This window comes from Elgaria multicarinata, chromosome 13 (genome assembly GCF_023053635.1).
Source record: "Elgaria multicarinata webbii isolate HBS135686 ecotype San Diego chromosome 13, rElgMul1.1.pri, whole genome shotgun sequence".
Lineage (NCBI taxonomy): Eukaryota > Metazoa > Chordata > Lepidosauria > Squamata > Anguidae > Elgaria > Elgaria multicarinata.
Genome location: NC_086183.1, coordinates 29,399,142 through 29,413,784, shown reverse-complemented (window position 1 = coordinate 29,413,784; position 14,643 = coordinate 29,399,142). Strand labels below are relative to the sequence as shown.

The 14,643-nt window shown below is 49.2% G+C and overlaps 1 protein-coding gene across 1 annotated transcript in view; it reads left to right on the top strand.

Annotated features, from left to right (window-relative positions):
• Nucleotides 1-14,643, top strand: part of PPP1R37 (protein phosphatase 1 regulatory subunit 37) — a 57,685-nt gene that overhangs the window by 38,102 nt on the left and 4,940 nt on the right. The window contains exons 6-12 of the mRNA XM_063140018.1: nt 534-684; nt 4,698-4,853; nt 7,215-7,327; nt 8,909-9,050; nt 9,176-9,342; nt 12,799-13,750; nt 14,146-14,236. Coding sequence (XP_062996088.1) covers nt 534-684; nt 4,698-4,853; nt 7,215-7,327; nt 8,909-9,050; nt 9,176-9,342; nt 12,799-13,750; nt 14,146-14,228 — 1,764 coding nt within the window. The 3' untranslated portion in view covers nt 14,229-14,236. The remainder of the gene's footprint in view (nt 1-533; nt 685-4,697; nt 4,854-7,214; nt 7,328-8,908; nt 9,051-9,175; nt 9,343-12,798; nt 13,751-14,145; nt 14,237-14,643) is intronic.

The window sequence follows — 14,643 nt, the reverse complement described above, 5'->3', positions numbered from 1 at the left end:
TTTGCATTACAACAGGGAACAATATCTCCTTGTCGGGGAAAATTCATTTCCCCACTGCCAACTTGTGAGAATTGCAGCTAACAATTCAGAACAGGGCATTCTGAGAGGGGGTGGCAGACATCGAAGGCGGCGCCCGTATCGCCTTCTCTGGTTAAGCTCAGAGTTCAAAAAGCGGTGCTGCAGGGCACGAACTGGGTGCCTAATCTTACGGAAGAAATGCTTGGTCCGCTGATCGAGAAACCGTGCTGTCATCCTTATACTGGTGGTCATTGTTTTGGAGTGCGGAATCATAAACGTCGCATCGCCTACGTATCAGTATATTTTTATCTTTACCTTTATGCTGTTTGTTGTTTTCTGTTATATCTTATTCTTTTAAATATTTGCATTTGATCTTTTTAACTGTTTGTAATCTTCCCTAGAGGATTAAAAATAGAATGAATAAATAAACGTCGTCTATACCCAGGTACGACACTCACACCTTCATGCTTTTTTTTTCCCCTTTAAAGAACTTTTACGTTTCCTTCCTCCCACAGACAAACTGTCTCCAGTACTTGGATGCCCGCAACACACCTCTGCTGGATCACTCGGCGCCGTTTGTGGCGCGCGCCTTGCGCATCAGCAACAGCCTGGCCGTGCTGCACCTGGAGAACGCAAGCCTGTCTGGGCGGCCCCTCATGTTGCTGGGTGAATAGCCCTTTCTGTCTCCCTAACAAAAATGTCCCAGCTTTTCACACACACACACCCGGCCACACCTGTCGCTGTGGTTGTTCCTAATGCGCCGTTAAGAGTGCAGTCTGCTTAGAGAGGGCCTTTCTCCACGAAGGTTCCTTGCCTGCCGAAGTCAGCCCTCGGGAGTGCGGCAGAGGAGTCACTTTAGACAATCTGAGTCTTTGACATCGCCCCACAAGCCCCTGCAAAAGTAAAGGCTCTTGATGAGCAAGCTAATGGAAGAACTAACAGACACTTCTTCTTCTTCTTCTTCTTCTTCTTCTTCTTCTTCTTCTTCTTCTTCTTCTTCTTCTTCTTCTTCTTCTTATTATTATTATTATTATTATTATTATAATATTTATTTGTATCCTGCCTTTTGCCCAATGCTGGGCCTCAAGGCGGCCTTACAAAGTTTAAAATATACATGGGGGGGGGGGAGGGAAACAAAACCATAAACTATTAAAAAATACACAACAAAATTATAAGACATTAACATAGATGGAGGGCTGGATTATTCTCCAAAGGCCTGCTTGAACAAAAAAGTCTTAGCCTGCTTCCGAAAGCCCATCAAGGAAGGAGCCAGCCTAGCTTCCCCAGGGAAGAGAGTTCCAGAGCACCGGAGCAGCCACCGAGAAGGCCCTCTCCCATGTTCCCACCAAGTGCGCCTGTGAAGAAGGTGGGACTGAAAGAAGGGCTTATTATTGCATTTATATCCCGCCTTTTTTCCTGCAAGGAACCCAAGGCGGCATACATAACCCTGCTGCTGCTCTCCATGTTATCCTCACAACAGCCACCACCTGTGAGGTGGGTTGGGCTGAGAGTCTGTGACTGGCCCAAAGTCACCCGGCGGGTTTCCATGGCCAAGTGGGGGCTAGAACCCGGATCTCCCGACTCCCAGCCTGACACTTTAGCCACTACGCCACACTGGCTCTCATGGGAGATAGGGCTGTCATTGGCTACTAATCCCGATAGCTATATGCGGCCTTCGTTATTAAAGGCAGCCTGCCTCTGTATACCGGTTGCTAGGGTTCACGGGGCGGGAGGATGCTGTTGCACTGCTTGTGGGTTTTCCGCAGGTGGTTGGCTGGCCCCTGCGTGAACAAGAGTGCTGGACTAGATGGCCCCTTGGTCCGATCGAGCCTCGGGGCTCTCGTGGAAGTGGAAGTAGCCTGGCTGGAAAGTTGCCAAGGACTCTCTTGTCAGGGAGAGGAACAAGAGTTTCTTTTTTTTAAAATTTAATTTTATTGATTAACAATACACTAATACAATACAATTCACAACACAAGACAACAACAAAAATACATAATACATATCTTAATTATCCTTATAACATTTCTGATTTGATATTTTTACAACATTACATAACATAAAGTGCACACACACCTCCACCCGGGATCTATTCCTGTTTCCAAAATCTCATTGATTCTTCTGGAGGTGGTCTTCCACTCCCCCTAGATAATACATATTCTAGGAACTGATTCCAAATTCCCTCAAAATCATTTGTTTTTGTTATACCTTTTCTTATTTTTTATATTACATGTCTATTTATCATTTATAGCCATATCCCAAATCTCTTTATACCAGTCCTCAACCTGATAATCTCCTTGCACCTTCCAGTTCCTAGATATGATCAACCTTGCTGCTGTCAGCAAATTCGTTATCAGCGGAACAAGAGTTTCGTGGGTGTGTCTGGCCCACCTCTGGCTGAGTATGTGGGCTTGTTCCACCAACCCTTCCTCATGCCCAGGAAAGACTTGCAGCGGTGGAAAAACAATGCAGGGTGGAAAAACAATGCAGGCCCTTAGGGCAAACTAGAGAATGAATGAGGTGGGTGGGGAGCAGAGTTATATAAGCAGATGCAGTGGGCGGTTAAGCACGACCCTCCTCCTCTTTCTATCCTTATCATTCACAGTTGCTTGCCTCCAAGGCGCGTGTGTTCATATGGGCGACTTCCAGTCTACCAGAGCCCCAAAGGGCTTAAGTCCAGGTTTCCCCGAAGGAAGCTTGCTTCCATGAGAGCCACCAGGCAGGCTCTTGAAATCATCCAGTGAGGCTAGTTGTCTTGTGCCAGATGTTAGATCCATGGATTCCTGCCTTTGAAAAACTCGGACCATGATACATTTGTTACTCTCCACCCCACCCACCCCCGGCCCTCTGTGTATTTATTGTACTTGTATCCTGGTCTTGAACATGGAAATACCAATGAACTTCCATCCTAGGGAAGGATTAAGTTGAACGTTTTTTAGCAACCCATTTGCTGGAATCTAGATCTGAGAGCCTTGAAGCAGCCTTAGGCCTCTTCCAGGTCTTCTTTCTGCATAGCTTGGGCATCTGCCTTTATTACCCAGAGGAGAGATCTGCTAGAGGGTGGGGTGGGGTGGGGTGGCTGTTCAGCCCAGAGCCCTGAGCATGTGCTCTAGTTCTGGTTAATTCTTGCTGCTCTGGGTATGAAAGCCAGCGCTTGTCCATTAACATTCCAGAGAGATACTAAGAGAGGTAACATTAAGCGTCCAGAATGCAACACCTGATTTTTGCATCCTGTTGAAGGCTTTAATAATGAATTGGAGTCAGCCTGGAGAACTTTAAAATGCAGACCTGTAGCAATAATGCATGAACTTTGAAAGAGAGTCTCCTTCGGTTACGCGCTGTCCCACGAGTGCAAGGACAAATGCACAGCTCCATTTGAACTTGTGATTTCCATTCCAAGCTTCTATGAATGAGGAGGAAGGGAAGAGAGGATTTGGTACTTCGCTGGTAGATCCATTTCCCTCTTCCTCCAGACTCAGTGGTTGAGCGTGGGTTGTTGAAACGTGGGTTAGCATGATGTCTGAATCGAGGGCATTTTCCGCAGGGTGGCTTATTTTTCTCAAAACAAGCCACTTTGTGAACACATGGTTTGTTTTGGGGTTCTTCTGGGTAGTTAAAAAGCCGCCCTGCAGAAAATGGCCTGGGTCCAGACAACATGCCACCCCACGGTTCAACAAACAACCTACAGTTCAACCACAGCCACACTCAACTACCGAGTATGAGTTAGCATGTTGTGTGAACAGCCCCATGGTTTTGGGTAGCAAAGGCAGGTTTTTCCTCAGTCTTAATTTGTCACATATCAGCAGCCCTTCCAGTGACCCAAACCTTTCTCATCCCTACTTGCCTGTTGCATCTGAGGCTGACTTATAAATTGGGGAACTCTTGAGGGGTTGTTACCCCCCCCCCCCACGATGAATGCAAGGTATCCAGTTGGATTTGCCCACCTTGCCCTGCAGGCAGGAAATCATAACCCAGCTTTGAAGGAAAATTGGGGAAGACATTATTTATTTATTTATTTATTTAGCACCATCCGTGTACATGGTGCTGTACAGAGTAAAACAATAAAATAGCAAAACCCTGCCGCATAGGCTTACATTCTAATAACATGTGCCAGGGCTTTTCATTTTCTAAAAAAAATATGTGCACATATCCAGAGCAGATCAAAATGATACATCTGGACAGCTGCTTGGCACTTTTAGTATATGATGGGATACCTGAATGGTAGCCGTCTTCCATACAAGACGTGAACATCCCCTCCACCCCAGTTCCAGAACTTTGTTGCTGTTCCAACTAATTTTACATCAGGATTTTTTTCAGTATGTATGAGCATGAATCTGAGGACTGGACCAAGATATTTTACTTCCAGAGACAGACCCCTCATTTAATTGGTTGTCAGCTGTGGGTCAGGGGCTGGCCACCGGATTGCTAGTAGACCAATTAAGGACGAGGAAAGATTAAGGGCCTTGGGCGTACTCATAACAAGCTGAGGCTGAAGGTCCCAGGCTTTCATTTCTGCCTTTCATCCGTGGTACCAGACGGTGTGGTCTGGAGGCACAGCCATGGCCAAAACAGGGCAGGCAAAAGGCCGTTCTCACCAGGGAGCCAATACAAGGCAGCTGCTTCTCACTGGTCTCTTTGCATTCTTCTTTCATCTGCTTCCCCCCCCCCCTTTTTTTTTTTAGCAACGGCTCTAAAAATGAACATGAACTTGCGGGAGCTTTACCTGGCTGACAATAAGCTGAACAGCCTCCAGGACTCGGCTCAGCTGGGCAACCTCTTGAAATTCAACTGTTACATACAGATCCTGGACTTGAGGAACAATCACATTCTGGACTCAGGTGAGGGATTCTTGCTTCAGCCTACCCAAGAAACTGAAAGCCAAGTTCAGGGCTGCCTATGCCACAGTTAAACGATGGAATTCACTTCCACAGAATTTACATCCTACACAGGATGTATAGTGACGGCCACAAATTTGGACGGCTTTAAAAGGGGATTGGACAAATTCATGGCTGAGAAAGTTATTGATGGCTGTTTGTCCTGATCATAGAATCATAGAATAGTAGAGTTGGAAGGGGCCTACAAGGCCATCTAGTCCAACCCCCTGCTCAATGCAGGAATCCACCCTAAAGCATCCCTGACAGATAGTTGTCCAGCTGGCTCTTGAATGCCTCTAGTGTGGGAGAGCCCACAACCTCCCTAGGTAACTGGGTCCATTGTCGTACTGCTCTAACAGTCAGGAAGTTTTTCCTGATGTCCAGTTGGAATCTGACTTCCTGTAACTTGAGCCCATTATTCCACGTCCTGCACTCTGGGAGGATCAAGAAGAGATCCTGGCCCTCCTCTGTGTGACAACCTTTTAAGTATTTGAAGAGTGCTATCATGTCTCCCCTCAATCTCCTCTTCTCCAGGCTAAACATGCCCAGTTCTTTCAGTCTCTCTTCATAGGGCTTTGTTTCCAGACCCCTGATCATCCTGGTTGCCCTCCTCTGAACACGCTCCAGCTTGTCTGCGTCCTTCTTGAAGTGTGGAGCCCAGAACTGGACGCAATACTCTAGATGAGGCCTAACCAGGGCCGAATAGAGAGGAACCAGTACCTCACACGATTTGGAAGCTATACTTCTATTAATATCTATATGCTACCTCCAGTATCAGAGGCATTCTGCCTATGCACACCAGTTGCTGGGGAACATGGGTGGGAGGGTGCTGTTGCACTCATGTCCCGCTTGTGGGTTTTCCAAAGGCAGCTGGTTGGCCACTGTGAACAGAATGCTGTACTAGATGGACCCTTGGTTTGATCCAGCAGGGCTCTTCTGATGTTCATATATACAGGACATTCAAAAAACAAAATAACAGTCACATACTCCACCATGATAGCTCAAGTTCTATGTCAAGAAAATTTTGGATTCTGTGACTTCAAGACCCTGTTCAGGTGACACACTAAGCCGCGGTGGTTAAGCATTTTGGGCTAAACATTATGGCTTAGCGTGTCGTGTGAACCACTCCTGATCATGGTAGCTACATCACCACAGTTTAAACATGCTCACTAACCGTTTGCTGCAAAAGGGTTATGGGCCGAACCATGGCTTAGTGTGTGTTGTATGAACAGCCCTGAACACATTTATGGAAATTTGGGCTTGCCTGTATTGGCCTGTTTGTATAATCCACGTTGATGTTTCCAGTCATGGAGTTTGTAGAGGAGCTTGCTGTACAGTCTGAAACAAAAAGAGACAAATTTGTAGACAGTAGGAGCATTTTAATTTCTGATGCTCCTTGAACTCTAAAATCTTTGTGTTTTGTTGTTGTTAAATAAACGTGTATTTCCAAAATCTTAATACGGTTGTTTTAATACTGTTTTTTATGTTTTTGATGGTTTTTAAATTTTGTATACTTTTAATGTTTACTATTTTTAACTGTTGTAAACCGCCCAGAGAGCTTCGGCTGTGGGGCGGTATATAAATGTAATAAAATAAATAAATAAATAAATAAATACGGATGACTATTCAAATTGACAGAATCGTATGGCCCTTACAGCTGAATAAAGCAAAGTTACTGCAGTTCCCTTTTTTTAAAAAAAATGGACAGCTAGATTCAAAAGAACCAAGTTTAACGCAAGGGATTCACACAGCTGTTATGGGAAGTTACAATCCCCCCACCCAAAATAAATGAGCTGATGCTTGCTGAAACAAGCATTCATAGAAAATTCCAAGGTGCTGTTTTGTGTGTGATGTTCTTTTCTTATTTATCCATTTTACTGCGAAACCAAACAAGGGCATGAAGCAACTTGGCCGCCTCGGTCTAAGCCAGCCTTCCTCAACCTGGGGCGCTCCAGATGTGTTGGACTGCATCTCCCAGAATGCCCCAGCCAGCTGGCTGGGGCATTCTGGGAGATGCAGTCCAACACATCTGGAGCGCCCCAGGTTGAGGAAGGCTGGTCTAAGCCCAAGTGAGAAAACTGGGGGGGGGGGGGGGATTGGGGGCGGGGCGGACAGGGATTACATGGGACAAGAAATGTGCTGTTTTTCAAAGCCCCTGGTGTCTGCGTGTTCGTATCAGGCTACACCAGTGCCGCAGCTAATGAACGGCTGGACTGCAGAAAGGGTTCAAAACGACTGACTTGAACCCGTCCTCTCCCCCCGCCCCAGTGTGTGCTCTTTCTGATTCTCACCCCCCCCTTCACCTGTTTGCCATTCGGTTCGCAGGATTGGCGTACGTCTGCGAGGGCCTAAAGGAGCAGCGGAAAGGCCTCGTCACGTTGGTGCTGTGGAACAACCAGCTGACTCACACCGGCATGGCCTACATGGGGATGACGTTGGTGAGTCAAGACAGCCTCTTGCTATAACAGGGATGCCTTCTCAGAACTGGATGTTCCGCAGAATTCTCCTTGCATCCTTTTGATGGAGCAGAGGAAGCGGCCGTCCCCTGAGTCACATCCTTCGTCCGCCTAGCCTGGGATTGTTTACCGTGACAGACAGCCATGGCTCTCCAGGGTCGCAAGCAGACGGTCTTCCCACCATCTGTTTCTTCCCCATCCTTTCAACTGGAGGTGGAGCCTGTAGCCTTCTGCATGGCCCCTCCCTATTGCTCAAACCCTCTTCTCCCGCTTCCAAACCATTTCCCCTCTTCCCGGGCATGCATGAACATCCAAAGTCATGGGTCCGTCTAGCCCAGGCCACCTGAGATCCTAGTTTTTCCCAGCCAGGCCACCTGAGATCCCTGAAGCAGAGCGGTGGGCCCAGAACAACTGGGTCTGGGATCTTCTGCGTGCCGCACATGAGCTCCACCAACAAGGTGTGGCCTCTTCTCACAAAGAGGAGGGAGCATCTGCCCAAGTGCAGCCACTGAGGCACGAGGCAAACCCAGATTGGAGCCATGGCTTCTCCTCCTTCCCCCACTGCACTATTGGAAAATAGAACCTCCTCTTTAATCTCTCTTGCACTTGAAAATAACAAGAGTACCGTGAAGCCATTATGTCTCTCTCTGGTGCTGCCATGTTTAGAATCAGGTGTGCATTCTAATGGGCAGTGAGCTGGGGAAGGGACTGAAGAGGGCCACTTAAGGGCACCCTCCTACAGCTCCCAGCATTCCCCAGCCAGCCATGATGGTTGGGGAATGTTGGGAATTGTAGGACTTTTCCCCCTGTCTAAATGCCCATGGGATGGTGCCCATAAACAACCTTGGCTCTGCAGCATCTTTCTCCAAGGAAGGTCTAAACCAGGCTTCCCCAACCTGGGGTTCTTCTGATGTCTTGGACTACAACCCCCACCATCCTTGGTCAGCCTCACTGTGCTGGCTGGGCATGGTGGGGTTGTAGCCCCGTGCATTTAGAGGGCGCCAGGTTGGGAAAGTCTGGGCCAAGGCATTTTAAGGAAGGTTTTATAGTCCTGGTTGTTGTGGGCAGATCCCTTTTTCGTCACCCAGTGAAGTGGGTTGGTGGTCGTTGGTTCAGGATGGGCAAAAGGAAGTCCTGCTTTGCACCACACAAAACCAACACTGTGGCCTTTGTGGCCCCAAAGTCTGGTGACGGCCATTTCCTCAGATGGATTTCTAAGAAGGAAGATTGGACGTTCATGTCCATGAAGCCTAGCTAGCCATAATGACAGGTATTTGCCCTGCTTGCTCGTTTTCAAGGTGCCCCAGAGCTCTGTTGTGTGTCACCTGGTTTGTGGCTTTAAATGGCCCCCTCCTCTACCCTTCCCACAGCTGTGGATTTGGCAGGAGGGGTGGCAATACCTGCTGGACGGAGGTCAAACTTCAGCCTGTTGCCAGGCCTGGTATGAACCAACAGACTTGTTTCTGCACAGTGAGCCCTGCAGTTGGGGGGCTTTGCATTCCCGGGCAGTGCATGTACCACCTGAATAGAGTGCCTAGTAACCGACCGTGTTCCCTGTTACAGCCGCACACCCAGAGCCTGGAGACCCTGAATTTGGGGCACAACCCCATCGGCAATGAAGGGGTACGCAACCTGAAGAACGGGCTCATCGGCAACCGCTCGGTGCTTAGGCTGGGCTTGGCTTCGACCAAGCTGACGTGTGAAGGTAAGCCAGGCCTCGCTACCTCCCTGGCTCAAGCAGCTCTCTGCTTCCTCCTGAGGGTGGAGAAGCTGACAAATGCCCAGCCCCTGTCTACACACAGCCTCCATCTGATTTTTCTCGGTGTTCAGGTGCCGTGGCAGTGGCAGAATTCATTGCAGAGAGTCCCCGCCTGCTTCGGTTGGACCTGCGGGAGAATGAGATCAAGACGGGAGGGCTGATGGCCTTGTCTCTGGCCTTGAAAGTCAACCACTCGTTGCTCAGGCTGGACCTTGACAGGGAGCCCAAAAAGGAATCGGTAAGTCCGGGCTTGGGAGGCTCTGCGTTGGGAATCATCTATCCTGTGCTTCCATTGCAGGCTTGGGAGGCTCTGCTTTGGGAATCGTCCATCCTGTGCTTCCATTGCAGGCTTGGGAGGCTCTGCTCAGAAAATTGGCCGTCCTGTGCTTCCATTGCAGGCTTGGGAGGCTCTGCTCTGGGAATGGTCCATCCTGTGCTTCCATTGCAGGCTTGGGAGGCTCTGCTCTGGGAATGGTCCGTCCTGTGCTTCCATTGCAGGCTTGGGAGGCTCTGCTTTGGGAATCGTCCGTCCTGTGCTTCCATTGCAGGCTTGGGAGGCTCTGCTTAGGGAATTGGCCATCCTGTGCTTCCATTGCAGGCTTGGGAGGCTCTGCTCTGGGAATGGTCCCGTCCTGTGCTTCCATTGCAGGCTTGGGAGGCTCTGCTTAGGGAATCGTCCGTCCTGTGCTTCCATTGCAGGCTTGGGAGGCTCTGCTTAGGGAATTGGCTGTCCTGTGCTTCCATCGCAGGCTTGGGAGGCTCTGCTCTGGGAATGGTCCGTCCTGTGCTTCCATTGCAGGCTGAACGAAGAGGGTTGGGAATTTTTTGCTGGACGCCAGAAGTCAACATTTTAACCTCCCATAAGAATATGTTTGATATGTATTAAAAATATAGCTGCATGCACACCAAACTAAGCTTGCTGTGGAAGTAAAAACATGAGGTCTCAAGCTGACATTTGTACCTGGAAAGTACAACCAAGTGTGGTAACATCCAGTACAGTCAAACTCTGTGTGATAAGGGTAGAAAGAACATAGACATAGCAATACTGCTGTCTTCAGGAATGCGGATAGTGCAGCTCAGAAATGTGTCATATTAACAAATAATGATAGTAAACAAAAATAATGTACATCTACCTCGCAAGTATAATTACAATTCAGAAATGTGTCGTAATGATCAAGGTTAACCATAGTAATTATGCTCATGCAGACTGAATGCAGTTCATAAGAGCATGGCTGTTCTGATGTGAAAAGCTGAAAAAGGGTTTTTTTGGTGGTGGGGAAGGGGCAGTATTAATCACAATAGGGTATTTTAGAAACTCCATCCCTTAATACTTTCTCCAAGCACCCACTGCCAGAACATAGGGGTGACCCCTGGGTGCTCAGGTTTGCTTGGTCTTTCCCCGACGGCCCAACCATGAAGTCCACAAACTTATAAAGGAAAGCTCAGATGTTCGGGAGCTGGTGCCAACCACTAGATTCAGGGGGTTGCTGAGTGCCCCCCGTCGCCGCCGTTCTCACAATTCAGAGGCCACCACATTGAATTCCAGGCGCCAGCTCAAACCCGGCTGCAGCACACTTCAGCAGTCGCATGCCGTTGTTTGGCTGCGTTCATTTGAAACGTTGCGTTTTAAAAGCTTCCTGCATCATGGAGCAGAGCAATACAATTCCACCCCAGGTGCAGAAGGTATGGTTAGAGTCACTTGATATCCGCCGTCTCAAGTTTCCTTTGCAGAAGGTCAGTTTTCCTGGTGTCACCTTGGCTCTGCTCATGAAACGGGTGCAGGCAGAGACAACTGGCAACGTTGCTCCCTTTTTTTTTGAATAAACTTTCTATAATGTCTGACATTATGAGTGTGTTCTGTAGAGCAGGGGTGGGCAGGAAATAGATCCCAGAAGTTTTGGACTTCAACTCCCAGCATTCCTGACCATTGGCCAATCTGCCAGGGGTTTCTGGGTGTTGAAATCCCCTCCGTCTAGAGATCTACCTGCTGCATAGAGGAGACAGAACTTCCATTGAGTCAGGCAGGCATTTTATCTCTGTCCCTCTACATCTGTGTAACTTTCTGGGCCGTTAAGTTGTTTACAAGGAAAAGTCCCCAAGACCTAGCTTTTTTCCATTATCAGGTAGATTTTTAATGGGCTGCTCTCTCTCTCTCTCTCTCTCTCTCTCTCTCTCTCTCTCTCTCTCTTCTTTCTCTCTCTCTCTCATTCTCTCTCTCTCTGTGTGTGTGTGTGCTTATCAGCCTATTAAAAAAAGTACCTGGTCACTTTTGGTCCTGTCCTAAAATCCAGAAGTTCTGGCAAAAAATAATAGGTCTTGATTTGATCACGGGTTCTAAACTACCGCAACAGCCACTAATATTACTGTTTGGAGGTGTTAAAGATCTGGTCTTAGCTCATGATGTGGAAATGGTTCAATCTTTGCTATCAGATGCTCGGTTAACAATATCCTGTAATTGGAAAAAGGCATGAGCCCCGACCTTGGAGGAATGGTGGATTTAAAATGTGGGAAATAGTATTTAGGGTAAAAATTACAAACTTGATCAGAGTAAGGGAAGGCCAGATCCCTGTACATCTTTTGTTGAAAAATGGACCCTTTTTTATTATGTACTAGTCCAATAAAGTGCAAGGAAGTGTTGATCCACATCCCCTATTAGGGATGTTATGAGGTTTTATATATCGTGACTTTTTTTTACTTGTAAAATGGAAAATAAGTGATTTATTATTTCTTGATTATTTGTGTGATTGAATACTTGTAAAATAAATAAATAAATAAATGAGAGGCGGTGCTATGTACTCGATCAGGGCGGGGCGAAAATACACAGAGACACATCTTGTATTGGCAAACTTGTGTTCCAGTATGGGTTCTTCAGTCTGTACTCATTGTTGAAGGTAAGCAAGATCCAACCTGACTGGGCGACCCCCTCAGGCATGTCACGTAAGCCGCTCTGAGTTTCCTGGGGGGAAAAGGAAGGATACACATGTGAGAAATAATAAACAGATACGGTAATTGCCCGGGGCTACAGTGTGCTTCTTCTCCCCTCCGTCTTAAAAGCCCTCAAATTCTTTCCCACCTATGCTGCACCTGGACTCACGTAGGCAAGGCTGAAACACGTCCCCCTCTCCCAGGGGTTCCTGTCAGCCTTGGGCTGCCCACCCAGCTCGCATGAGATTAGGCCGGGGCCTGGGCTTGCAGCAGGCGAGTGGCCTCCCACCTGGCCACCAAGGGCCCCGGCCGTGCCTCGCTCATGATCCGGATGCTCTCCCCAAGGTTCCTGTCAGCCTTGGCCCGCCTGTCTAGCTTGCATGAGATTAGGTCAGGGCCTTGGCTCGCAGCAGGCGAGCAGCCTCCCCCCCACCCCAGCCGTGCCTCGCTCATGCTCCGGACCATGGCGCTGCCTCCTTCATGGTGGGGGGGGGAGCAAAGAGGCAGAAAGGGGGGTAGGATTACCTTGGAAAGCCCGGAGGAGTCGGGCGAGGGGCTTAGCAACCTGTATCAGCTGACATTACACGTTACTGTTGCTTAGCAACCTGTATCAGCTGAAGCCTTTACGGAAACAAACCGAAGCATTTTATATATATATAGATAAGGAGATCTCCTTTGATATAAATGTGGCTCCTCAATCTCTTTCAAACGGCAGTGCTTCTGTGCGGCGCCGTGCAGTTCAAGCATTTCCCCTTGCTCCCTTTTGCAGGTCAAGAGCTTTATCGAGACGCAAAAAGCCCTCCTGACGGAGATCCAAAACGGCTGCAAGCGCAACTTTGTGCTAGCCAAAGAGAAGGAAGAGAAGGAGCAGAAACTGCAGCAGTCTGCCTCCATGCCCGAAATCACGGTCACAGAGCCCCTCGAAGAGGCGCCAGTGGAGGACAACGGGCAGAACGGCGACCTGGCGTCCACACCGGAGGAGGGAGAGGAAGTTGTGGAGGCGTTAACGTCCCAGGAGAACGGGGCAACCGACGACCGAGTCGCCGGCAGCAACGACGAGTCGTCCGACTCGGATTCGGACACGGACGAAGAGGAGGATGAGAAATTGGAGATGAAGGTCCTCGCTCCGTCGCAGAAGTCCGGCAACCCTGATCACGTCGATGACTCACCCGAGCTGTGTTCCCCTGAGAAGTCCAAGGACGCCCTCAGCTCTGAACCCAGAGTCCCCCCATTGAACGCTACAGAAGAAATAAAATGCAAATCTGGAGCAGGAGTGCTGGGCGGGCTTCCGGCGCAAGCCAGTCCTCCTGGAAATGAGAGGCGGATAGCGGTCTCCAGTCCTGGACGAGGCCATAAAATCTTCGTTGTGACCCGGGTGGAGAGCCTGCCGGAGGAGACGGCGGAGTGCGGCGCCCGGCGGGAGGAGAGCCCGGCCTCTTCCCCAAAGCAGACTCCTCCTCCGGCCCAAACCGGGCCAGCAAAGACTCCGTGCGCGGACGGACGAGCGGACGAGGCTCTTCCCAAATTGGCAGCCGGCTTGGAATCTTCACTTTCCGCGCCGGGCTCCAGTTTGGGGGTTGAAAAGGCGAACTCTGGGCCACACAAGAGCGTGATTCACGGCGCTCTGCTGCCCAATGGACTAAAGACGGAGTTTGTCCATGCACTACCTGGCGCGTCCTTAGGGCGTGATGGGAAGGTTGCCAGTTGCGCTGTAGAACATGGTAAGAGAGCACGAGAGCGTGGCGTTGCAGGAGTGTGTGAAAAGAATTCCCACAATTCCCCCATCACACTTTATTGTGGCCAAGGAGGGACACCTGGGGCGAGGTTATGAAGGTGGGATGGGCTGAGCTGGGGGCTCATAAAAATCCCAAACACAGTCATTCGCCGTGGACGTGGCAAGAACTGGAACGCAGAAGGAAAGGGCAGTGTGAAGCAGCCGTATCCACCCTGGTGTCCTCCAGATGGATCCTCCCAGCATGATGGGGGTTGTAGTCCTGACAGTCTGAAGGGCACCAGGCTGCTGAAGGCTGGCGTAGAGTCTACAGTCTAGACACTGCCTGGGTGGGGGGCAGTTCAGCGGCTGGCTGACCCTCGGACTCTCCCCTCTGCTTTTCAGAGCTGAACTGTTCCAAGAACGAGAAGGAGCTGGAGGAATTACTTTTGGAAGCGAGCCTAGAGATGGGGCAGGAACCAATGTGACGCTCTAGGTAAGGGAGCTGTATTTCCAAATGGGGAGAGGGAGAATCATGCCAGCTAAAAGTTGGGTGTGGGGAGGAGGTCATGTCACTCACTCACCTGTGCACAAGTCAGCCCTGACTTCAGTGGGGTTTTACTTCCTCGCACGTTTTAGGATGATGGCCGGAACCTGGTGAGCTTTTTGAGAATATGAGCTTGCCTTCGTCGAAGTCAAGTTTCTAGCTCTCATCGTTTTAGAACCACATTGGGGTGGTGTTCATATGAGAAGGCGCTTGCTTGCATTACGGGACTGTCTCTGAGTGGCGCTTATTACACGTTTGCCGTATTTGGGGGCATAGGGAGGATGAAAATTGAAGGGGGCTAAAAGGTACTGTAACGAAACTGCAGTGGAACGTTATGAAAGTTTACTTCTGTCAAT